Here is a 24,848-nt window from a genome sequence, read left to right on the forward strand (position 1 = left end):
AAGACCTGGTGGGATTTTTCTCTGAAAAAAAAAAATATATATATATATATACATATATATATATATAATGACAGTACTCTCTCGCTCCCCCTTTCGAAGCCCCGCGGAACGACAAAAGCAAGTCAGACCACAATGACCATAGGCGTACAAAACGACCCTGGTTCCGCACATTACCTTGCGTGGACGAGCATTCCATTTGTCCTGAAGCGTGTGCTGCCCACTCCGATGCAAAGGAAACACTTTTGCAGCAAAGCAAGAGAAGTCGCAGCAGCAAGACACGCACCGTCAACCGTTTGCCAAGAACGAAAGAAAATCCCCTACCCAGAAAGGAGGAGGAACACTGGATTATTATTTTTTGGGTCTTGACACTGGGCTGCAAAATCCACCTTCCTTTCTTCCTCCTCCCCTTCCCTTCCCCTCGACTCACGCGTCTTGTTGTCATTTCTGTCTTGGCTCCCTCCTCCCCCTCCTCCACCCTCTGTATCCTGGTCCTGCCGAGGGCCGCTGCGGATGACTCTGGTTTGAAACAAGAAAAAGAAAAGAAAGCAAGAACAGAAAACCCAGCCACAGGAAGGAAAGTAGACATTGTATGTTTATGGGTTCTCATTACGAAGGTGCAGCTTGTAGGAGATGTGTATGGATGTGCTTTTAAGTTATGTATATGACATATAACAGGAAACAAATATTAAAATAAACAGTGCTGGTAAGTATGAAGCTGACATTTTAAAATTATAATTACCCGACTGTGATTGATGTATCCCATGGTTCTTAGAGCTCACCGAACCGGCCCAGCCGAGGAGACCTGGACTCTGGCTGTGGGTTGCTCGCAGTAGGAGCTGACGGTTCAGCGTAGTAATACAGTGTGTGGTATTTGTAACTGGTTGATTGGTGGGGAGGGTTGGGGACCCCAGATGGAGGGGCAGGAGTTTGGCAAGAAGGAAGAAACACAGACATAGTCCAAGATGCCTTTCCCCCCCTCGGGCAGTAGCCACCAGGGCCTGGTCTGTGCTCAGGTGTGGGGTCCAGAGTCAGGATTCCGCTAGAGGGGTCCCCTGGCTCAGCTCCCATACCTCCCTAGGGGGTTTGCTTCAGTTTTCAGTATTCTCTTTTTTTTGGCCACATGTCTTTTCCCTGACCACGTTATGATGGCTGACTCCCCATGCAAAGGGACGTGACACCCTTGGCCACCACAGAGGTTGGTGGCTTTAACCCAGCTGTCTGGAGAGCCCGGCTCGCTCTCACCCTCTACCCCTCCCACATTCATTCTCTTCCTCCTGGGCCAAAGCAGCTGTGGTAGAGACCAGGAACACAGAGCAGGCCCCATAGGGTAAAACTTCATTTCTGAAGGCTTTGCCTGCCCCGGAACAAGCCTCGGATGAAAGGTGGTGTTGCTCAGAGGCTCCTTCTATGTATGAGACTCTGGCTTTGGAAACCTCCCCTTTAGCCAGCATCTGAGCTCTGAGCCTGTACCCTCAGAGTCCCCAGAATTGCCTTCAGACCACAGAAGCCCTTGGAGAATACCCCTTCCAAAGCTTGGGCTTTCCCAGGCTTGCCTGCCAGGAGCTGCTTCTCTGAGCTTAGTGAGTCCCCTTTGGAGGGGATATATCCCCACCACACTTTAATTTCTCAGTCCCATCTTACCTCCCCCATCCCACATCTACAGCGGTGATTAAATTCATTCAACAAATTATTTATTGAGTACCTACTTGGGCCAGACACTATTCTTGGACTGCAGGAGAGAATGTCGGGGAGGGGAGGGACCTGGAAGTCCTCTGAGCCAGCCTTACATCTTCAATCATGGCTTGCCCCTCTGAGAGCATTTCCACATTCTCTCCAATTATTGGCCATTGCCCAGGGATACCCCCGACCCAGAGGGCCCTGGCTTACTTATCAGTTTCCCCAATGACATATATGCTCAGTTTGCTAAGCTGGTGCTGACCTGAGGACAAGAAACCAGAACAGTGTTTGCCTCTATGGGCAAAAATAGGACAGAGAGCAGGCAGAGAGAGCCCTGCCCCTGGGGCTCCGATGGTGGATTCGGTCACACCCCACACACACACACTGGAGCAAGACCGGTGGCCCAGGCCGACCCCTCCCGTCCCACCCTGAGTGTGACAGGTCACTTCCCATGCACCAGGTTCTTTTTACAATCTTGGTGGAGAAGCCACAGAACCTCCTTCCTACCCCTCTCAACCTGAGAGCTCCTATTCTTTCTAGACCAAGGGCTGGAATGGCTCCGCCCTCTCTGGGCCACCCGGAATCTGGCTCAAGCACACCTGTCTTTGCAGGAACCAGGTGTCCCGAGCACTCTGGTCACACCTCAGAGGGAAAGTGTTTGTTCTGGATTCTACACCTGTTTACAGCCCTTGAATGCATGGCTTCAGAGCAGGGATGAAGTGACCCAGGTTTAGTGTGTGGGCCGGCCAGGATTTGTGGAGCTCTTCATCCCACGGATGCTGTGACCTTCCTTCCATGGGGAGGCAGGTAGTGCCACAGGGAGGAGGGGAGCTGCAAAGCTGAAATCTAGGGCACTGTTTCCTCCCATCCTCCTCTTGATAGAGAATATAGATGTTTGTCTTGTCTGTCTTCAACCTACTTTTCTTTTTTTCCTTTTTACATTTCTCACCCTTTCTGTGCTGCCTCTCCACCCAGGAGACCATGTGGCATAGTGGAAAATGTCCTGGAGGGTATCCTGGCTCAGCCCCTAACTCACCATGTGACATTGGACTAGTCCCACCCCCCCACCCCCTTTGGGGCCTCAGTTTCCCCATTTGCAAAATGAGCAGGATAAACCAGATGCTCTCCAGGGTCTTTTCCCAGTCTGCTGTCCTACAGATCTTCATTTTCTCTTATTTTGCTTTCTTGGGATCTTTTCCATCTGAGGGGACAGGAAGTGCCAGGACCTGTTTCAGTTTGTAAATCCTGCAAGCACATTCCAAGACTGGCCTGCAATTGCATGAGCAACATCACTCTAAATAATTTTTTTTTCAAAAGCACCTTACCAACCAACTGCGATGCTGTCCTGTTCCTTTTTACTCACACCCCTTCCTCCCCTCTCGTCCCCACACTCCCCCACCTCAGTGCTCTGTGCTGTATGCGTGTGCTCTCTGTTCTTGTATACTCAATAAAAGTGAAATAAATGTGTTTGATGCTGAACCACACACTGTCTTGGCATCTCTCTCTCTCTCTGACCTTAGCTACCAGTACCAGTTGGCATTGTGGGAAGGGCTAAAACTAGGGTGGAAGAAATCCCAACCTTGAACACTCTCATGCCACACATATTTGCAGCTTCCAGTGTGGTTCATGACTTGGGTTAGGCTCTGCAGGCATGACAGCAAATAAGACAAAGTTCCTGCCCTCCAGGAACTCTCGGGCTGGTAGAGAGCGAGAAACAAATAATACAACAGGCAAGCAGTCAGGGACAAGAGTGATCAGCACCAGGAAGGAAATGCACAGAGGCAGGAGATGGCTGCCAAAGGAGACCACTTTAAATAAGGTGGCCAGGTACGGCTTCCCTGAGGAGGAGCTGAATGAAGAGAAGGATCCAGTAAGGTGAGGGACTCGGGCAAGAATATTCTAGGCAGGAGGAACAGTAAGCATGTGTGCCCCAGGATACAGAGGGGCTTGATATATGGAGGGAGCATGATCTCTCCTCTTTCTGAAAGAAGAGCATTTACATTGGGGTCTCTTCCTACAACCCCCTCCATGGGAGCCTAATGGATAATGTATACAGCAACCCCCAGCTTCAACCTTTGCCCACTGCCACGTATGTTGCCATATCCCTGTACATGCCACCCATCCCATTATTGACTTAGTTATCTAAACGGACTCTGTAAATATATATATATATGTATGTATGTATATTATACATACATATATATATAATGGTATTACTTCCATAAATCAAAAACTAGTGTCACTTGCCAAAGAAAGGAGGTCTTCATAAAAATAAGTGCAAAAATATAAAATTAAAAACCCATAATTCATGTAAAACTTACTCCTTGGGCTACCTGAGTGGCAAGTACCACACTTTCCTTGTTATTCTCCTAAGTGACTCACCCCAGGCCACCTTTCTCTATTGCCCCAAATCTCACAAGTGAGAACCACTGCAGATAATTGGGTGCATTTTCTTCCACTCTTTTTCCAGGTATGTATATCTCTTCAGAGCTTAAGTTGCCTTTCTAAATACTATTTTGAACTTAAATAGTAAGTACATACCATTCTAAATACTATTTAAAACTTAGATTCTGAGCATTTCCTAGTAATTTTGAATACTAAATACTATTTTTTTCTTTATAAGGTATTTCACTAAATGACACAAAATGCTGTGCAGTGAAAGCAATTCTTCAGCCCTCTCCAGACTCCTGTCCATTGTCAGAGGTAATTGCTTTCAGGAGCTTTGTGAATCCTTCCCTGAATGTTTTGCTGTATGTTTTCTTTAGCTATCTGGCACCCACGGGGTTCTGGAATAGGGCATAGTTTGTAAATATTGGGTCCCCACACACTCTGGATCTGTATCTTTATCTCCCAGAAATACAGGGTCAGCTTCTGTGTTGCTTGGGAATAACCTGGGGTTGATTTATCTAGATTAGTGTTTCTCAAATGAGAGCAGGGGAGTGATTTTGCCCTCCCCCAGGGAAGATTTAGCAATGTCTGAAGACATTTTTGGCTGTTACAACTGAGGGGGTGCTACTAGCATTTCGCAGGTAGAGACCAGGGATACTGGTAAACATCCTATAATCACAGGACAGCTCTCACAACAAATCTGGTCTTATCTGTCAGTAGTACCAGAGTAAAACCCTGATCTGGATGGACATGTGACCCATAAGCGGGGATTCCAGGGCCACCATCTGTAGCTTCCATGCCCATAATTCAGTGCTGGAGTCTCTGAGAAGATGGTGAGCCCGGCTGGAACAAGGAGCTCTGAGATCAGACACTTTGCTCAGCACCCAACACTGGGCATAAGGAGGGCCGGGGAGGGAGCTGAGCTTCTTCAGGCAGGAAATGGAATGGACAGGACAGTCTGAGTTTGACACGCATGACTGTGACTGATGGAGGCCATCTCTGGTTAATCCTGCAGCAGCTTATTATGATTAACCGTGACTGCAGGGCCCAGTCTAGTCTGCAACCCACTGAGAAATGAGTTTTGACTGAGACAGATTGGTATGTCCGGCTGTCACTGAGGAAGTGTGACAGACAAGCTAAGAAGTGGCAGCACAGGGATAAGAACAGCCAGTCAGACCTTGGTTTACATCCTGGCTCTGCCACTCTCCATCTGTATAACCTGTCTGAGCCTTGGTTTTCTCTTCTGTAGGTTGGGAATACTAATATCTACTTACTAGGGTTAGTGTAAGGCTTAGAACTTATATATGAATGCCTGCCCTATGGATTATTGGACTTACCTAGCCAGTCCTCACAATCATATAAGCCAATTCTTTGCAGTAAATCTCTTAGTATATATCTCCTATTTCTACTTCTTTGATTGAACTCTGATACAACCACCCAGCACTGAGCAAGGCCCCCAAATAGAAGCCATATATTAATATAGTCCTTAATTAAACTTGTGATAGATACACACACCCAGGTGAGCCCTTGTGTCTGGCTTCCTGCTGGGTTCCATGTAAACAAGAGAGAACCAAACAGGCAAATTCCCTCGCGAGGCACGTTTGTAGCCTGCGCCGCCTGACACGGGTGATGATGGCCGGAGGGACCCATGTGGTGGCTACTGCAGCTGAGACTGGTTTTCTCCACCCTGCGGACTGGGTTTCTGACAATCTCCTCCAGGACTGAGTGCGGTTGGAAGCTGCGACTGGGTGATGATGGGCCAGTGGTGATACTCAGGTGGAAACTGGCTGACCGGGACCATCACTGAGCATCTCGTGTGGCTACTAGGCAGCGATGATCTTGACCCCAGCTTCGGCGACCATGACTGATTAAGACCAAAGGACCAGGGCTGGTGGATGTGTTTCTGGAGCAGGATATACATGGTTTGGTGAAGGTTGTTATCCACGGCTCAGGAGCTAAGACGCGTAACTTAAAGTAGCAAAAGGCAACATTTGATGGGGCGGAACCTGCAAGCGGCGGACCGTTCCTCCCGAGACCAAGAGCTCTGCCGGGTCTCTTTCCCGGTCGCTCCCGTCCCGAGCCAAAGCGCGAGAACTTCCGGTGCGTTTCCGCGGTGCCTGAGAGCGGGGACAGTCCGAAGCTGGTGAGTGCGGCCTCCTGGCCTAGTTTGAACTCTTCTGCGTTCGTTGTGTGTGTGGCCCACCCACCCTTTTCCCGGCTCGGGATCGTGGAGTGCCTTGAAATGGGGCGCTTCTCCGGGACGCGCGTCCCCCTCTGTGGGCCGGTGCTGGGACCCTGGTGGCTTCGCCACACAGACCTTTCTGCCCGAGAAACCGTCACCAGAGCCCCCGTCGCCAGTACTTCCTGGGGCACTCGGGGTAATTTCGCTGTTTTCCTAACTTGAGAACTTGGGGGCCGGAGACCTTGGCGGCGCCCGATATGGTTCTGTCCGACTCAGTAATTTCGAGTAAGGTAATTTGCCCGAACCGACCCTTTGTTTCTCATCTACAAAATGGATAGCATGTTTTTATTAAATAAATGCTTATCAAGCATCTAGTGTGTGTTGGAGGAACAAAAAGACTCACCCAAGTCTCATGGAGGTGACAGTCCTCTACTAAACATACACGCAAAATTGCAGCCTGATCAATGAAGTGGAAAGGTGCAAGGTGCCGGCGGAGGGTCTCACGGCATACCTGACCTAACCCCAACCCCGGGTCAAGCAAGCTTTAGTGAGGAAGTGAATATTGAGTTGAGATCAGAAAAAATGATTTGAGGAAGAAGAGAGGGAAGAGTTTTGTTTTGTTTTGTTTTATCCAGGGAGCCTCCTGCCTGAGGGTCTGAAAGAGGCCAGTGTGGCTGAACAGAGGGCTCGTGGGGGTGTATGGTATGAAACAATCTGAAGGAGTTGGGAGGAGCCAGGCAGCCCCGGCCTTGTAGGTCTTGTAGGTCTTGTAGGTCATGGTAAAAATTCTGGATTTCCAGGAGCCCTAAGAGAAGCCACTCACATGGCATTAAATGTGGGTTGGTGACATGCTTAGATTGACACTTTGAAAAGTTCACTCCAGCTGTTGGATGGAGAACGGGGAACTTGGGAGTAAGGAGGTGATGGAGAGAAGCAGATGGATGTGACTCTGCATTCCAGGGCATTTTCTCTGTGCCAGCTGCTGAAGATACAGTGAAGAGAATTACGGCTGGTGTAATTAGAATAAAGGAATGTCATTATCAAGGAGGAGCACTGCTACCACAAGGGAAAATGGCTAATTGATGAACAATTATTCTAAATGCAATAGCTCTTCGTTTAGCAAGTATTTGTTAAGTACCTTCAGAATTCAGGGTTGGGAATAAGATGATGATGATGCAAATTACTTAGAGCAGTGGCCTTCAGACTTTTTCGACTGTGACCTACAATAACAAATACATTTTACCTCATGACCAAGAATCCATACAAACACATAAAACTTCAGAAGACAGTTATTATCTTTATTACTCATGATGCATTCTGGTTTTTTTTTTTTAATTCTCTTCTTTCCATTAAAAAAATTAGTGCTGGTTGAGACTCTTTAAATTTTTTTTTTAATTTTTAAAAAGATTTTATTTTTTTATTTGACACAGAGAGAGAGATAGACAGTGAGAGAGGGAACACAAGCAGGGGCAGAGGGAGAGGGAGAAGCAAGCCTCCCGCTGAGCAGGGAGCCGGTTGTGGGACTCGATCCCAGGATGGTGGGATCATCACCTGAGCCAAAGGCAAGCGTTTAACCCCCTGAGCCACCCAGGCGCGCTCTAAATTGATTTCTTAACCCATTAATGAGTTTTGACTTGCAGTTTGAAAAAAAAAATGCTGATTTAGAGTGAGAGACATTTGTCGTGGTTTGGGGTTAAGATGATAAAATATTTCCCTTAACGTTTTTGGAAACAGGTTGATCTTCCTTTCCTCACTGTTTTATTTTGTTCTGTTTGTTAACATAAAAAGAATAGAATTAAACAGGAATCTGTTTCTTCTGTTTCTGAAATTTGGGGTTCTTGTTTGTGCATCCGACTGGGTTGGAAGTGCCTAGAGGCAGTAGTGACTGTCCTACTCTGCGGATGTTTCACACAAAGATCTGGCACGGGGCGGGCGCTCAGTGATTATTTGTTAAATTGAATAGGTAAGTGTCTTGGGACTAGAAGGTTAGATAATTGTTCGGATTAAATTAGTTCATGTTGGAACCGTTCCTATAAATACCACCCAGGCAGTGTCTGCCTGCCTACACGTTGTATCAGTATGTCCCCATGGATAGCTCAGAGGTGGGTAAAATAAGTGTTCTTGCTCTTTCTCTTCTAAATACTGATCCTAGGCCAGCCATACCACCTGAATCCTGGGTAAGGGGTGCAGAGCTGCCACTGACTGTAGGCCCTTTGGGAAGTTGTTTCACTCCTTGGACTTTAGGGTTTTTTATGCGTCAAAGATGAAGAGGAGGTTTGTGGTTGAAAAGCTTTCCACTTCCCAAACATTTTGTCAACTTTAGATGCTGAGCACCCACTTTCCACCTTCTGTCCATGTCTGGGCCTTCCTTGAGGCTTATGGGAAACTGAGTATATGCTGGATTTAATCATCCTTCTCAGCTCCTTGGGACTCTTCAGCAATAGGGTTTTGGCAGAGTTATAGTGTGAGACAGTTTAGGCACAGTTGTAGTTTTGAATAGACTACCCAGGCTTTCCCCACCTTCATCCTGTGGTGAGAGAGAGATCCAAGAGCAGATACTGAGTGGACAGTGAGAAGAACACTGGCCTGGAGGACAGGGTACCCAGGTTCTAATTTGTGTGACCTTGTGTGATTTTGACCATGTCTTTTCTGCTCAATGGCTTTCCAGCTATGCAGTGAGTATTCTTTCTTAATAAACCAAAACACAAAATCCTCTTCTCTCTAAGTCTTATTTTCCTCATCAGTAAAATCAGCAGGGTTGTGGCAAGGATTAAGGGAGATAATTATGTCAAGGGTCTGATTCAATCTGGCACATGCAGAATCCTCAGCAAATGTAGCATCTTTCCCCAAGTTCCAGTTAACGCTGATTTCTTTCTTTTTCAGTTGTTCTGGAAGACAAGAAGGGTTCTCTTTCTGCTCACCTAGCACTGGTCCCATGGCTGCCATGCAGATGGATCCTGAGCTTGCCAAGCGCCTCTTCTTTGAAGGGGCCACTGTGGTCATCCTGAATATGCCCAAGGGGACAGAATTTGGCATTGACTACAACTCCTGGGAGGTGGGGCCCAAGTTCCGGGGCGTGAAGATGATCCCACCGGGCATCCACTTCCTCCACTATAGCTCTGTGGACAAGGCCAATCCCAGGGAGGTGGGGCCTCGTATGGGCTTCTTCCTTAGTCTGCAACAGCGGGAGCTGATGGTCCTGCGCTGGAATGCGGTCCGAGAAGAGGTAGACCTGTCCCCAGCCCCAGAGGCTGAGGTAGAGGCCATGAGGGCCAACCTCCAGGAGCTAGACCAGTTCCTGGGCCCTTACCCATATGCTACACTCAAGAAGTGGATCTCACTCACCAACTTTATCAGCGAGGCCACTATGGAGAAGCTGCAGCCCGAGAGCCGGCAGATCTGTGCTTTCTCAGAGGTGCTTCCCGTGCTCTCCATGAAGCACACCAAGGACCGCGTGGAGCAGAATCTACCTCGCTGTGGCACCGAGTGCAAAAGCTACCAGGAGGGCCTGGCCCGGCTGCCAGAGATGAAGCCCAGAGCCGGGACAGAGATCCGCTTCTCAGAGCTGCCCACACAGATGTTCCCGGCAGGTGCCACACCAGCGGAGATAACCAGGCACAACATGGACCTGAGTTATGCCCTGGAGACGGTGCTCAGCAAGCAGTTCCCCAGCAGCCCCCAGGACGTGCTTGGTGAGGAGGAACAGGATTCTTTGGGAGTGGGCCAAGGGATGGGTGTAATAGTAGGGGGTACGTCCTGGGTTATCTTGTCCAGTGGTTCTTAAATTTGGCTAGGAAGCAGTCTTGCCCAGTCCTCCTGGAGACTGATTCAAGAGATCAGGAGTGGGGCCCCAGCAGTATCTGTCTGTCTATATAATAAACAAGCACTGTGGGTGAACCCGATGCAGCCAGTCCTGTGTTTGGGAACCACAGATGTGGCCCAGCCCCTTACTTTACAGATTGAGGTTCACAGAGGGAAAGGATTTGGCCAACTATGTGGATGAAGTGAGACCAGAGCCCGGGGCTCCTGGTTCCCAGCCTCGCATCTGCCTCCTCAGTTTGCTCCTGATTCTCTCAAAGTGTTGGTCTTCACTGGCGTAGACCAGGATAGTTATTTTTTTAAAATTATTATTGTTTTTATTGTTATTTTTCTCCCTTATTGCAAAAATAATATATGCTCATCAAACAAAAATTCCCTCCCAGTTCCCACCGCCTAGAAATAACCATTTTGTACATTTGGGTGTATTTACTTTTCGTCTTTTACATGTGTATGTATCCTTGTGCAGCATTTCATTGCAGTCTCTTCTCTGTGTATTTCCCTTTAGTCTTTTTTTCCCCTCAATTATATGTGTTTGTGTGTATAAATGATTTTTTACAAAAACAAGATTATAGTATATTACTTTGTTAGATTATTTTGTAATCTGCTTTAACATAAACATTTTTCTATGTCACTGAAACAGTCCCTCCTCTGTAGTGGCTGCTTATTGAACCAGCCCTCTGTTGACAGACCTTTAAGATGTCCCTGTTTTCCCTATTGTGTCATCTGATGAACATCCTTGTGTGTACTTTATATACATTTAGGGTTGAAATGGTTGGATCAGAGCCTGTGTGTTGCCGGCTGGGGTGAGGCTCTTGCCCATCACCTCGGAAATGGCGATTTAGCAAAGGCCTCTTCCAACTGGATGGTTGGAGGATGATGTCGTTTCAATTTATATTTCTTTGATTCTAGTGACAGCAAACATTCGTCACATCTTTAACAGCTATTCATATTTTTTCTTTTACAAATTGTCCAGGTGTTTGCATATTTTTCTGTTGGAAGATCAGTGAGAAATTTGAATATGGGCCCTTATATCATTGGCTCTCTGATAAAAGGGCACATTTTCATGAGTGCATATTAATGCATTACACAGTATTATCATTTAATAAATAACACTTAAGAAATTCTGTCATAAAAATGAACAGAAATCCTGTTTTCTACCTCTTAAACAGTTTAGTTCTTCAAAATAATCTTGTGAAAGGTCTGTTGCAGGGATAACTTTGTATCTTCCTGACAGCTCTTTGAAATTACTTCTGATCTCATAACTTAATTTCAGACTAGGCTAGAAATGCGTGAATTTAAGTAAATGCCCTTATTTCAGAGAATAAGCTCCTATTTTCACAAACTAACCAGGTAAAGCCAACTGTAGAAGCAAACCATTAACTTCTGTCGTAGAAAGAAATTTGACAATATCTTGAAAATGTCAGTCAAACATCCAGTATATCTGGACCAGGAAGCTAGACAAACTTAGTTCCACAAGCCGAGGAATGGAGAGCTAGTTTTTCATGTCTCTGGAGGCGACAGAGCTCAAACACCATGCATTTAAAGAGGTACTTGGTGTTGAGTGCATCTTTCCTTTTATGGCCCACGTATAGGTATGACACAGAAGCCCTCATTAAATTTGAAGCCAGAGAGAATGTCTCTAATCAGCAGCAGTTTTTCTTGGCAGCCAGAGCCCCAGTTGCTTGCCCAAGGACAGTGGCTTCTGGATCATGGGATTTCTTTGTTTCAGACAGTCGTCTGGTGGAGTTGTGGGAATAAGAATAATATTTCTTGAGCACTCCTCTGTGCCAGGCATTATTCTAAATGCTTTATTTGAACCATAGTGATTTATTTCATCTTCCCCACAGCGCTCAAATAAGGAAATTGAGATATAAACAGACTGAGTAACTTGCCCAAGGTCACACATCTCTGAAGAATGGAGCCGAGATTTGAACTCAGGTAGTTTGGTTCCAGAGCTCATGCTATTAGCCACCAAGCTGTTCATAGAGATTAAATCACAGAGCCCTGTGGTTAAACAAATGCAAGTGATTTGGGCTGGCAGGCTAAGCCTGGAACAAGTACTCACAAATTTTCCTCTTCTGGGAGGCTCTGGAACTATTCTCACCCACTAGGAATTCTGTTTTATCTTTCCATTGTTCCCATTGCCAAGCATTCAATGTGTGACCTTGGGTAAGTCCCTTGACCTCATCTGTAAAATGAGACAAATGCCACCTTCCCTGAACACCTTGTGGAGTTGGGCTGAGGCTTATATGGTGTAGTGCAGCATTTCCCTGGCCCTGGAGCAGACCATCGGCATCAGAATCACCTGGGAAGCTTTTTAGAGGTACAGATTCTGAGGCTCCATCATCTGTCTCAACCAGGATCTCCGTGAGGGAGGCTTGGGGCAGCTTTATCTTTAACAAGCTCTCCTAGTAATTCTGATAGGCAGCCAAGTTTGGGATCCCTCTGGCATAATATCCATGGACACATTTTGTAAACTTTCTAAGTGCCAGGCGAATACTAGGTATATCTCTTCTCTTACAGTCTGATTTTATAAAAGTGCAGTTTGGTTTATCGTGGCTTGGGTTTATAGCAGTTCAGCAAACTTCAACTCAGCATGTGCTCAGTGCAAAACCCCACCTAGCAGGAGGGCTGTGCGAGAGTACCAGGATAAAAGGCCACCGCCCACTGCTGAGGTCCAGTAGAATTGGGGGCCTCGTAGAGTCAGCTGGCGCTCCACTGTCCCAGGATCACTCTCCTCTCTGCGCCTTTCAGGTGAACTGCAGTTTGCCTTTGTATGCTTCCTCCTGGGGAATGTGTATGAGGCGTTCGAGCACTGGAAGCGGCTCCTGAACCTGCTGTGTCGCTCCGAGGACGCCATGGTGAGGCACCGCTCCCTCTACAGCAACCTCATCTCCATCCTCTACCACCAGCTCGGCGAGATCCCCGCCGACTTCTTCGTGGACATTGTCTCCCAGAACAACTTCCTCACCAGCACCTTACAGGTGAGCAGTCTTTTGGCTGACACCGTGTGGGTCAGAGTGCAGGCGAGGATGTGTGAAAGCCCCTTTGGGAGGGTTACTTTTTTGTTGCAGTTTCCTAACCTCGGGCTGTTTCCTGGTTCTCTCTTCTACTCAGTTTTAAGTTACTTGATGCCAGAGACCCTCTCTCTATACCACCATCTCCCTGCCTGGCTCCAAGAGTGCCACGCAGTGGGGTACTTGCTATTTGAATAACCTCCACCTCTGTGAGTTATTCAGCTCAGAACACTTTTTCTTTCTCCCTGTAGCCATAAGTTGGTATAACCCAGTAGGACAGAGTTTTGAAGCTTGTTATTTCCAGGGAAACATCTGCAGCTCCTTAGATCTCATTTAAGCATTAAAGTAACTTTGATTTCCTGTTCAAACAAAACGTGCCAGTTTCTGCAGAGATTCTCTGACAGAAAAAGTGAAATTTGCTTTTAACTTGGCAATTAAATTTTCATTATGAGTGGTAATTAGGGAAGAAGCTTCAAACAACTTAGAATCTTCATCCTGTGCTATTTCCTCCCTTTGCAAATACATTAGCTTCCTTTATGTTTTGGGGACAGCCTCTGTCACTCACATTTTGTAACTTTCTCAAGTGTAGAGGAGGCAGAAGCTGCAAGCTGTCAGTTTCCATACTTTGTGTTCCATGAGCTGCTTTTTCTTCCCTGTGTGTGAGACCACTCTGAGGCCCGCTCCTTAGAAGATGGCTGTTCGCTCACATACCACTCCCACTCGGGGTGAGGGAGGGGACAGGCATTCAGTAAATGCCTGTTGAGTAGCAGGCATCATGTTTATCTGCTCCTTGGTTCCCTCATTTAATCTCTCTGGAGCCCTTCAAGGCAGGGAGGATTCTTTCCTGTTTACAAATGAGAACATTGAGACCCAGAAAGGGTAAGTCATTTATGTAACGTCACACAGCTGGTAAGTGGCAGGGTTAGGATTTGAAGCCAGGCCTGAGTCTTGTGCTTATGTTCCTGTGTACTGAATATAATGTAGATTCCCCCAGTGAGGATTCTTGATTGACATCCTTGGAGACACCACCAGGCGCTTATTTCTCAGAGGTATGGAACACTTTTCTACAAACAGCATACTGTTGGAGAAATCCCTGTAAGCAGGCAGCTGACATAAAACTCTGGCAGTTGGGGGCCTTGTGCAGACCATGGGGACAAGTTGGTCAAGCTGATGGCTTGAGCCTGGTGTGTTCCACTTCAGAAGAGTTATAAAACTGCTCTTTTATTGGTTCTTAGCAGAGAAATTAAATCCCTTTATCTTTCCTCTGAAGGGGAAATCCCATTCTCCCCCCCTCCACCAAGTTCCTGGGTTACATGAGCTGCTAACTGATGAGGGGTGACAGGGGGCGTCATCTTGCTGACTTGCCTCTGGCAATGACCCATGGGAATGATGTGCTACCCTTGTGATGTGCGTTAATGGTGTCACACAAACATAGGAGGGCCACACTGTGTCATTGGCTGTGCTGACCACTGTCAGCAGAGCTGACCGACAGCTGAGCTCTGATTGCTGACGCCGTGTTGCCAGCAATGATTTGTGAAGCAGAGAGGGCCCGGCTGGTTTGCTAGATGCCGAGGTGGGGTGTGCGGAGCTGATGGTTAGAAGAATTCTGTCTGAACTTTTCACCAAGAAAATTTGATGTCATTATTTGGGAAAATCCAAGACATGTGCCTTTAAAAAAAATATATCAACACATATTTTTGAGCATCCTATCTTTACATACAACATCTTCCTGAAAGCGTTGAGGGATCAGTATATTAGGTTTCCTGCCCTCCAGAGATTTATTCTCTGATTTAGCAGGTATTTACTGAGCATCTGCTGTATATAAGGCCCTGTTATTAGGACTGGAAATATAGCTGTGAACAAGACAGAGTCCCTGACTTGCAGGTTATATTTTGGTAGGAAAGTAAACAAATGAATTGACCAAGTCACTCCGGACAGCGTTGTTTAGAAGGTGGTCCTGCCCCAGTACCATTTACCTAACATGGGCCCTGAGACCCTGTTGGTCTCATCAGTTTGTCAGCTTCCATGCCTACGCCTGTCAGTCCACCCGTTGCCCATGCTGCCACCTGAGTTGCTCTGAAATGCAAATCTGATACTATTTCTCTGTATCTCCTAGTTGCCTAGAAAGTTAAAAGCCCAAACATAGATCACAAGGTCCATTCTGATCTGATTTTATTTATTTTAGAGAGAGAGAGACAGAGAGCGAGAGCACAAGCAGGGGGGGGGCACAGAGAGAGAATCTCAAGCTGACCACACTGAGCACAGAGCCCTATGCGGGGCTCAGTCCCACACCTCCGAGACCATGGCCTGAGCTGAAACCAAGAATTGGATGCTTAACTGACTGAGCCAGCCAGGCACCTCCCCCTTTTTTTTTTTATCATGGTAAAAAACACATAACATGAGCTCTAACCTCTTAACACACTTTTAAGTGTACAGTACAGTATTGGTAATTATAAGCACGGCAGATCTCTAGAACTTTTTCATTTGGCACGACTGAAACTTTATGCCCGTTTCATGCCTTCTTAACTGAACATGATTTTCATTCTGCCTGGTGTGAACTTGTTCATCCTACAAGATGCCCTCAAGGCATCCCTCTGTGAAGCCATTCCCAATCCCTCCTTTCCATACTATTAGCCTACTTTGGACTTGTCACTATTATATTTCACAGGCTGTGCCTGCTGAAATGTGTACGTTGTCTGCCTGACTTCCCCACTAAGCCGTGAACTTTTACCCAAAGCCTGGTTTATTGTTCATCTGGTTATTTTCAACACCTAGTTGAGGCCTAGCACTTCTCTCACTTCGTGATGTTGGGTGTTTTGGGATGGCTAGAGTACATCATTCCTGTGGTAGCGTAAATAGATGCCCCTAATATGACAGGTGTAAACAGTGCAGTCTGATCAAAGGGTATTATAAGCACCAAAAAGGAATTGGTTAATTCAGAGTAGGGTTGCAATTTGAGGAGGAGAGAGAGGAGCAGGAGTGACTATTTGTGAAGGGAGGCGTTTAACCACGTGTTGGAAGGACGACAGATTTCAACAGGCACAATGTAAAAAAGGATATTACAAGATTTTTTTTTTTTAATGGAGAATTAACGTTGGTACCATGTTGGCGGTGAGAATCCAGTCCCCCCACACAGAGGCACTCACTTAGGGTGTGTGTGAGTGAATGAATCAACCAACCCATAAAAGCCTTCTTCAGCCAGCCGCCTGCTCTGCCCCCAGGTAGTCAAGTAAGTGGAACTGGCTTTCTTACTTAGGAGCTTAAATGGCTACTGCCCATGGAGAGGGACTGGTGGTTGTATGTGTAAGCACTTCAAGGCTGCCGCATTAGCTGGTATAAAATTAGCCACGTAATGGCCTCTGCCATTAGAGGCCCTTTTGAATAGATGGCACTGGTTTTTATAAATCCCATGGATTTAGCTTGAATAAAAATTATTTGTTTTACAAAAATAGATACAGTTTTTTCTTTTATTAAAAGCAACTTGAGTCACCATAATTTGTTTAAAACCAATGAAAGGATAATCTGAATTTAATAGTATGTTAGAAAATGAGTTATGTACAAAGTAAGGATTCTCATTGCTGATTGCATAGCGTTTAGGCATATAGTCACGTAACCTGTTTTTTAAAATACTTTAAGTCACAATAGGCCATCTATGCTTTCCAGCTTCATTTCTTGCCAATATTCTAAATGCCAGTGTCCATCTTTAACTCTTGGTGGAAGACACTGGCTCTGACAGTGATGTCTGTAGTATTTTTACCAGAACACCAGTCATGATCAATTTCACCTACCTACTCGCACACCTTCTGCTGTCAGCTGTCACTTTTGCACACTTATTGTGTGCATTATCTCATTTAGCCCTCACCACAGTGTTCAGAGGCAAGTATATAATCTCACTTTACAGTGAGGAAACAGGATCATAGAGGTCAAATGGTTTTGCCCAAGATCACCAGAGCTAGTGGCTGGCAAGGCTGAGTTGATTCTAAAGTCTGTGGTGGGCTCTCATTTATTATTCCTAGATGAAACATCCCAAATTCTTTAAACTGACCTCAGAAGACATGATTCCTGTTGCTTTTTGCTGTCCTGGTAATCATTGTGAAATGATAGTTTTATTTAACATCACTTTCTTCTTCTGCAAGTGGAAATAGAATGTTCTACCTCTGGCTGGTTTCATTCTAAGTGGAATAATCATTTGGGAATTGAAAAATTAGGAAATTTCATCTTTTTTGCCTGCCCAAAAAATAGGATAAGATAGTGACTCAGCTACCTACCTTGATATTTTGAATTTCTCAAGGTGACCTGACTGAACTCAATTTCTTTAACTTGGGTTTAAGAGAAGGCTTTCATGTTTCGGGCTAAAGAAATTTACAATTTTAGAATATACAGACTTAATGATAAAAATATTAATACCTTTTTCTATATTTAAAGAAAAATACCCAAGGTGTGTGCTTTTAGTTTTAGAGAAATGAAATTGTTTGTGAAATGTTGTTGTCTTCTTTCGAAAGTATTTTTTAAATATCCAGGATTAGTTTTCCAATATTAAGATGATTCATTTCTCAGTGATGTTAAGAAGCATTTACTTGATTTCTCTTTAATAAGTAAAATAAATAGATCATTACCAAGTTTTCTGAAGAAGCCATAAAATTAATCTAAAAACAAGAGAATCAAAGTAAATTATTGCTTGAAAACTAGGTAATGTCTATACATCTTCTTTTCTGAATTATGGGTTTTTAAAATATCAAGTTTATAAACTATCAGGACAACAATAGATCACTGGATGTCAGGGGCTTGGATAAGGGGAGGGTTTGACCACTAAGGGGCAGCACAAGGGAGTGTTTTGGAGTGATGAGCCTGTTTAGTATCCCAATTGTGATGGTATGTGGGCTTCAGACTCATAAAACTGAATACCAAAAGAAAAAAACAAGTATCCATCTTGATTATATCATTTAATGGTTGCATGGGTGTACACATTTGTCAAAACGAATCGAACACTTAAAATGGGTGAATTTTATGTAAATTATACCTCAGTAAAGTTGCTTTTTAAAAAAAGTCAACCTGGGCTATGCCCTGGGTCCTGGAGGCCTGCAGCAGGGACAATTCCAGAAACACCTGGTCTCCCAAGTCCCCTGGCTCCCCACAGGGCAGTGCTGAAAATATGATGAATGTATTAAGTCTGTGTTGAGACAAAAAAAAAGTCTTGGTAGGGACGAAGGATTGAGATTTCCCTACTTGGACTGGATCTCGCTTTACATTTATTACTTGCTCGGCATTTATCACCATTCTCATCTGTACAGTGGGAATAGTAATTTCCTGTCCTCTTACCTCCCAGCTTTACAGTACCCAGGTTTGTAGTAAAGATTAAACTGACAAGTTCTTTAAAAAGGACAAAGCACTTTTAAAATTGGAAGCCTTATTTTTCAGATAGAAGGTTTCTGTTAATACCTGCCTCTGGTTGATTTTACTCCCAGGCATCGTTTGAGAGACGGGTGGGAAGGATGAGGGATGAGTCTCTTGCCCAGCCTGTTCAGACCTGTCACTGTTGGCCGTTGCCAAATGCAGGGCAGGCCCTCCATCTCATCTCATTCATATCTGTTCAGTGAGCTTGCTGTGGGTCCTAACTCTATGCCAGGCCCTGGGCGATATGCTGTGTGGGACGCGTTGATAAAAAGGACTCATTCTCTACTCTGAAGGAGCACAGATACTGTGATCACACTGTGAGAAATGCCATAGGAAGGTTCAGGCCCAGTGCTAGGGGAACAGAGGCTGGAGCAAATCATTTCAGCTTGGGCTTTTTAAGAGACCTGTCACAAGGAGGTGGCTTGTGAGCTGGTGGCATTCAGGGGCCACCTCCTTCCCAAGACAAGTCCTTTATTCTGTCCAGCACCATCACATAATTATTGAGCAATTATATGGTGCCAAGGACTTGTGCAGAAGTGAACCAAAAATGGATTTACATAGAGTCTGTGGTCTTCTTCATTCTTTTGCTCATTAAACACTTCATGGGTCCTTTATGTCAGACTCTGTGCTGGGAGTGAGTATGCAGTAGGAGAGAGTCACTGCTTTGGAGTTGTTCCTTTTCTCTTGGGAGAGCTCAACAGTAAATGGACTGTTACCTAATTGAAGCTATGTTCGTGGTAACCCTGGGTGCCAGAGGAACATAAAGGAGCACCTGTTCCTTCCTTGGTCTGGGAAGACATCCTAAAGGAGCTGATGTCTCTGCTGAATCTGAGTCACTAGTAGAAATTAGTAGGTGAAGAAGGTGAAAGCAGGGGTGGAAGGGTGTTCTAAGCAGAGGAAAAAGCACGTGTATGTAGAGGCACAGGAGAGGCAGTAGAGCGTGTAGAGGCAGGGCTGTGTAGAGAGGGGTACAGTTGACTGTGGAAGGAGCGGAACAAAAAGAGGCTTTTGCAGATTCCGCCAGCAGGCTCCCCAGGACCTTGGGACAGACGCAGGGGTATGCAGGGCCTCTGGAACTAACGCGGTTTGAAACAAGGCTCCTCTGCTTCCCGTACGGGGCCCCTCCCTAGAGTTCAGCTGGGCTCCACAGTCAGCACTCCAGGGCAAGCTCCATTAGCTGCCTACAGACAGGCAGCCGGCTTCCCTGCTGCCCTCTTGCCACCAAGCTCACACAGCCCCTCTAATTGGTTATTGATCTGCTGTTTTGTTGTGGCTATGCTTCCCGCTCCTGTATTCAGTCGATTGCCAAGTTAATGAAACCAAATTCTGTAACCCCCTACTTCTGCACACCCACAGCCCCCAATCACTTCTGTCCCTGCTACCACTCCAACAAAACGACTCCAAACAAAGACCACTGAAATGAGCGTCACTCCTCCTAACAGGCAGTGGAAAAGCAGGTATCCCTGGAATCAGCTGCAGAGTATACCTGCTAACTTTGCCAGGTCAAGGCCCCTGGCGCCCAGATTCCTTCCATGATGATCTGCAGGCCGGCTACAGCAGGAGACGGATGTGCAACCAAGAGCTTCCCCCACCCTCACGCTCCTGTATCGGTGGGGTGGTCTGGGGAAAACTACTACTTCCTTTCCTCTTAGTTTTCATCCAGTCATTCAACTCCTCTTAGCCTCCATTTCCATAAAATAGGTATTCTGGTGTGTCTTCCCCAGAGCATTGTGAGGATCTGTTGGGATACTTGGAAACTTCTTTGAATCTGAGAACAGTAAAATAGTATGAGAAGGAGGAACAAGTTTGCTGTTACTCTTCGAAGTGATTGGGATCCAGGAAGATCCAGAGTGGAGTGTCAGATGTAGAGACAATTACTGCTCTGCCCCCTGCCCGTGTTTATATCAGATGAAACTGAATTAAAAAGAACATCAAAACAAGGGATTAATATCCAGAATATATAAAGAACTACAATAACTCAACAACAAAAGACCTGACTAAAAATGGGCAAAGGACTTAAATAGACATTTCTCCAAAGAAGACATAGAAATGGCCAGTACATCTACATGAAAAGATGTTCAACGTCAGTAATCATAAGGGAAATGCAAATCAAAACCACAGTGAGATACCACTCCACACCCATCACGATGGCTATTATTTAAATAATAATAATAATAATTAATAAATAACAAAAAACAGATCTTGCCGGTGATGTGGAGAAATGGAACCCTTGTTCATTGCTGAAGGGTGGCTTCCAGGGCCTGGAGGAGGGGGAAATGGGAAGTTAGTGTGGGTAGAGAGTATCAGTTGGGAAGGATAAACAAACTCTGAAGGTGGATGATGGTGACAGTTGCATAGCCGTGTGAATGTACTTAATGCCAGTGCATTGTACACTTAAAAATGGTTAAAATGGTAAATGTTATGTATATATAATTTTTAAAATGATAATGTAAAAAAATGGTTAAAATGGTAGGTTTTGTATTATGTACATGTTACCGCAACTTTATTTTATTTTATTTTATGTTATTTTATTTTTAGAGAAAGAGAGCATGTGCATGAGTGGGGGGTGCAGAGGGAGAGAGAGAATCCTAAGCAGGCTTCATGAAGCCTGATATGGGGCTCAGTCTTAACAACCCTGAGATCATGACCTGAGCCAAAATCAAGAGTTGGATATTTAACCTACTGAGCCACCCAGGCGCCCCTGTTACCACAATTTTAAAAGAAGAACATCAAAGACAACTTTCAAGGGGAATAGAAACCTCTGACTGGCAGCCTGTGGCCCATGAAGATTAGAGCAACAAATCAGCCTCGGCCTAGGACCTGGGACTTAATGGGATGCAGGGGCTTATAAGCCCTCCAAGCCTTTCTTGGTACCAGCTGGTGTAGTTATTGCCCAGGTGCCCAGGAGAGCTCCCCAGGGGACTGGGCCAGGGTGATGGCCCCACTGGCCTTACTCTCAGTGGGGCATCTCTGCCCAAGATAGTAATTTTCCATTCCAGTCCTGCCCCAGCTTCTCAGCTGGGTTTGGACCTTCTTTCTTGGTTTGGGGGGAGCACAGCAGGTGTCCTGGGCCTGTGCCAGCAGCAGCTGATCCACCCGCCCCAGAGAGCTGAACACCATGAGGAAATTTCCACAGCTTTCTCGGCCCCCTCTGTGTTCTCAGGAGTGACTTATCCTCTGTTCTCTGTAGGTTTTCTTTTCCTCCGCCTGCAGCGTTGCCGTGGATGCCACCCTAAGGCAGAAAGCTGAAAAGTTCCAAGCTCACCTGACCAAGAAGTTTCGGTGGGACTTTGAGGCAGAGCCAGAGGACTGCGCCCCGGTGGTGGTGGAGCTCCCCGAGGGTGTAGAGACTGGCTAATTGGGAATGCTGCCAGCCGGGGAGGCCCCTTCCCCCACTGGCCTCTCCATTTACCCCTTCCTTCTGGGACCTGTGGGGGTAGTGGCCCCACCAGGTTCTGCAAAGATGGAGCCAGAATTCCCTCTTTCACAAATAAATAAGTTTCTTCAGTGTCCAAGAGGCAATATGCATCCCAAAGGCACATTCCTGGGTTCCTGTCAGCCTGGCCAAGAGGCTAACCTGATCAGATTCCAGATGAGCTCTTATAGAAGCTCTTGGGAGGGACCTGCCTCAGCAACACCCTACTTCCTTCCAGAGGAGAAGAATTTGAGCCAGAAGCCCAAGAAAACTGGTTTCTTCCTTAGGATGGTTAGAAACAAGAGACCCTGGACCACACAGGATCTGAGCTATCCATTGGTGATTTAAAAGTTAAACAGGGTGCTAGGGAAATCAGCTAGAATTTCTGCCTGTCCTTGTTGAATGGGAACACATCACAGAAGACATGGGCATGGGACCACTCAGGAGCTCCAGACTGGGGAGAGGGGACCCAGAAGACAGTTGGGTTGAGTCTGACAAGTGGTCAGCTTTTGCTTTCTCCATCTAAGTCCCTTCCTTCTGTCCAGAGGTCCCAGTGGGTAGGCGTCCAAGACTGTTGTGGCTCCTGACCTCAGGGGCCTTGCCAGTGCCACATCTCTCCCATCTGTTCCATTCTGAGATCTCAGACCCAGAGGTGGGACTTGGCAACCCTTCCATATGGCCCCATTCCTCACCAGAGCCACCATGACTTTTTCCAATGACCTGGAGATTCAACAACAAACAGAGAGGTTCTTGCTCTGGAGAGGCTGCTTTGGCCCCGTTGAAGTTCTGTGCCTTTATTCAGGGCTCTGGAGATGACCTGGCCAACCTAGATCTTCCCAGTCTTGCTGTGGAGCTGTCAGCCACAGGAGTGAAAATGCTCCCATTCCCTCGGAGTCCTGAGGGTGTGCCCGTCACACACAGGTCCTGCCACTCTGACCTGAAACTGCTGTGTTACAAGAAGAGTCCCTGTGCCATTCTCTCCCAAGGCTGCGGCTCACACCAGGTTTCTGAATGAGAATCCATGCTGGTTAAGACTTTTGGTTCCAGTTGTTTCCTTGGAGATGTTTTCCCAAGAGCATAATGTACATTAAAGTCTTTTCGTTGAGACTAAATCCCCTTGTGTGAGTCTCTCTTGCAGTTAATTTGCCCACTTCTCAGCTGCCAGGCCACTGTCCATAGACACACTTGTCCCTACTGAGTGCCAGGAGACCCTGCCCGACATCTTGAGTCTCTGGAGGAGGCACGCAGCCTGCGTTTGCCTGCTGTTACCCGTGGGGCCTCCGAGATAGGCATACCTGAAGGAAGGATTGAGGCCCTGCAGCTTTATAATAACCAGAAGTTCTTTTCCTCGCAAAGCCCACTCATCACAACTACCTGGGGAGCTTGTTACAAGTGCACATTCCAGAGGAGGGAATTCCTGGTCCATGCTGCAACATGGATGAACTCTTGAAAACGTGCTGAGTGAACAAAGCCAAACACAGATCCCATGTTACATGAGTGCATTCGTATGGATTGTCCAGGATAGACAGATCCACAGGGAGGCAAGTTAGTGATTGCCAGCACTGGGAGAGTGGGGCCTCGGGTTGACTGCTAACGGCTACAGGGTTTCTTTCCGAGGTGATGATTGTACAACCTTATGAATATACTAAAAACCACTGAAAGTGTCCACTTAACATGGAGAATTTTATGCTATGTAAATTATATCTCAATAATAATTTTTTAAAGTGCATATTCCCAAGTTCTACCCCACAGGGATTCTGAGGCAATGAATCTGGATATGGCCTGGGTCCTAGGGCATGCTCAGTTTTGAGTAACTACCCAGCTCCACTGGGACAGAATTTGTTTCCCACCGACATTGTCAGGGCCCCACCTGGAACTGGGGTCACGTGACTTTGTTCTGCAAGCTGTTGGTCTTCTGTCTACACAGACCTGCTACCCCTACCACCCACACAAATGGGCTAAGAGAAAGTAACTACTATTTACTATGCTCTGTTCTCTTACTTCACTTACTCTTCACAAAGATAGGGGGTAAGTGCTACTATTCTCCCCATTTTATGGATAAGAAAATGGGCTCAGAGAACTTCAGTCATTCTGCCAGGGCCCCACAGCAAGGAAGGATTGAGGACAAGAGTCAAGCCCAAGCCCTTTGGTGTCCCAGCCTCCCCCCCTCCCCCCACGCTCATCCGCTGTATTCACGGCTGTGATGTGGTCTCTCCCTGCCCCTGCATGTTCCCCACAGCCTTCCCCTCTCCCCGCTTCCCAGATGGAGCCTTGGTCCTGGTGCCAGCCAGCTGTGTGACTTCGGACAAGCCCCTTCCATTCTGTGGGCCTCGGTCTTTTTACATATAAAATAAGAGAGTTTGATTGGATTTGGGGTTACTGATGTAGATTCTCCAGGCTCCCTCAGGTATTTAAAAAGTGGACTTTTGTGTTATTTTCAATGTTTTCAAAAGGGAAACTGCATTTGCACAGGATAACGTGACTGGGATGACAAATAACCAATAGGTCTCTTGTTTGGGGCTGGAGTGACATCGACTCCATTTTCTGCATGTCCCAGCTGGCAGTCCTCTATGTGTCTTTGATGAATAAAAAATGTGAAAACAAATTAATTATTACTTAATACTTGCAGTATTTCTGGAAGGCAGAAACCTTGCAAACGGAGAGCCGGTGGCCTTGCTGATCTGTAAGCTTCCAGGTCTAACACATCTGCAAGGGAAGCTATTGGCAGGACCTGGCCTGATTTCCAAATCCCCTCAAATGCAGGCCTCCTGAGGTCTGGCTCTTATTTGCAAGGCTGCTTTATCCTATTAACAGAACAGCAGAGGTAGCAAGTCTCCAACCACTCCCCCTGTCCCCACAACAACCCTCGCTGATCTGAGCCCATCCCTCTAATTTCTCACTGCTTGAGCAGCGGAGGAGTTCCCGGCCGCGGACCGTGTCTCACCATCCATAATTA

At 46.3% G+C, this 24,848-nt stretch overlaps 1 protein-coding gene across 2 annotated transcripts; it reads left to right on the forward strand.

Moving 5' to 3' along the window:
• Nucleotides 1–6,131: 6,131 nt before the first annotated feature.
• AAR2 (AAR2 splicing factor) lies at nt 6,132–23,000 on the forward strand. 2 transcript variants are annotated; one of them, XM_008698138.2, is made up of 4 exons: nt 6,132–6,208; nt 9,131–9,939; nt 12,821–13,050; nt 21,668–23,000. In XM_008698138.2, the coding sequence occupies exons 2-4, from the start codon at nt 9,183–9,185 to the stop codon at nt 21,833–21,835; spliced, it is 1,155 nt and encodes a 384-aa protein (XP_008696360.2). In that variant the 5' UTR covers nt 6,132–6,208; nt 9,131–9,182; the 3' UTR covers nt 21,836–23,000. The 2 variants fall into 2 exon arrangements, with proteins under 2 accessions (XP_008696360.2, XP_008696361.1); XM_008698139.2 differs by lacking the exon at nt 6,132–6,208 and adding an exon at nt 6,515–6,537.
• The last annotated feature ends 1,848 nt before the right edge of the window (nt 23,001–24,848 follow it).

This window comes from Ursus maritimus, unplaced genomic scaffold (assembly GCF_017311325.1).
Source record: "Ursus maritimus isolate PB19 unplaced genomic scaffold, ASM1731132v1 scaffold_22, whole genome shotgun sequence".
Classification (NCBI taxonomy): domain Eukaryota; kingdom Metazoa; phylum Chordata; class Mammalia; order Carnivora; family Ursidae; genus Ursus; species Ursus maritimus.

Excerpts from the sequence above, each read along its gene's own strand:
- AAR2 (XM_008698138.2), top strand. The coding sequence starts at position 9,183 with ATGGCTGCCATGCAGATGGATCCTGAGCTTGCCAAGCGCCTCTTCTTT. Across the intron at positions 9,940-12,820 it reads CAGCCCCCAGGACGTGCTTG|GTGAACTGCAGTTTGCCTTT; the intron begins GTGAGGAGGAAC and ends TGCGCCTTTCAG. Across the intron at positions 13,051-21,667 it reads TCCTCACCAGCACCTTACAG|GTTTTCTTTTCCTCCGCCTG; the intron begins GTGAGCAGTCTT and ends TGTTCTCTGTAG.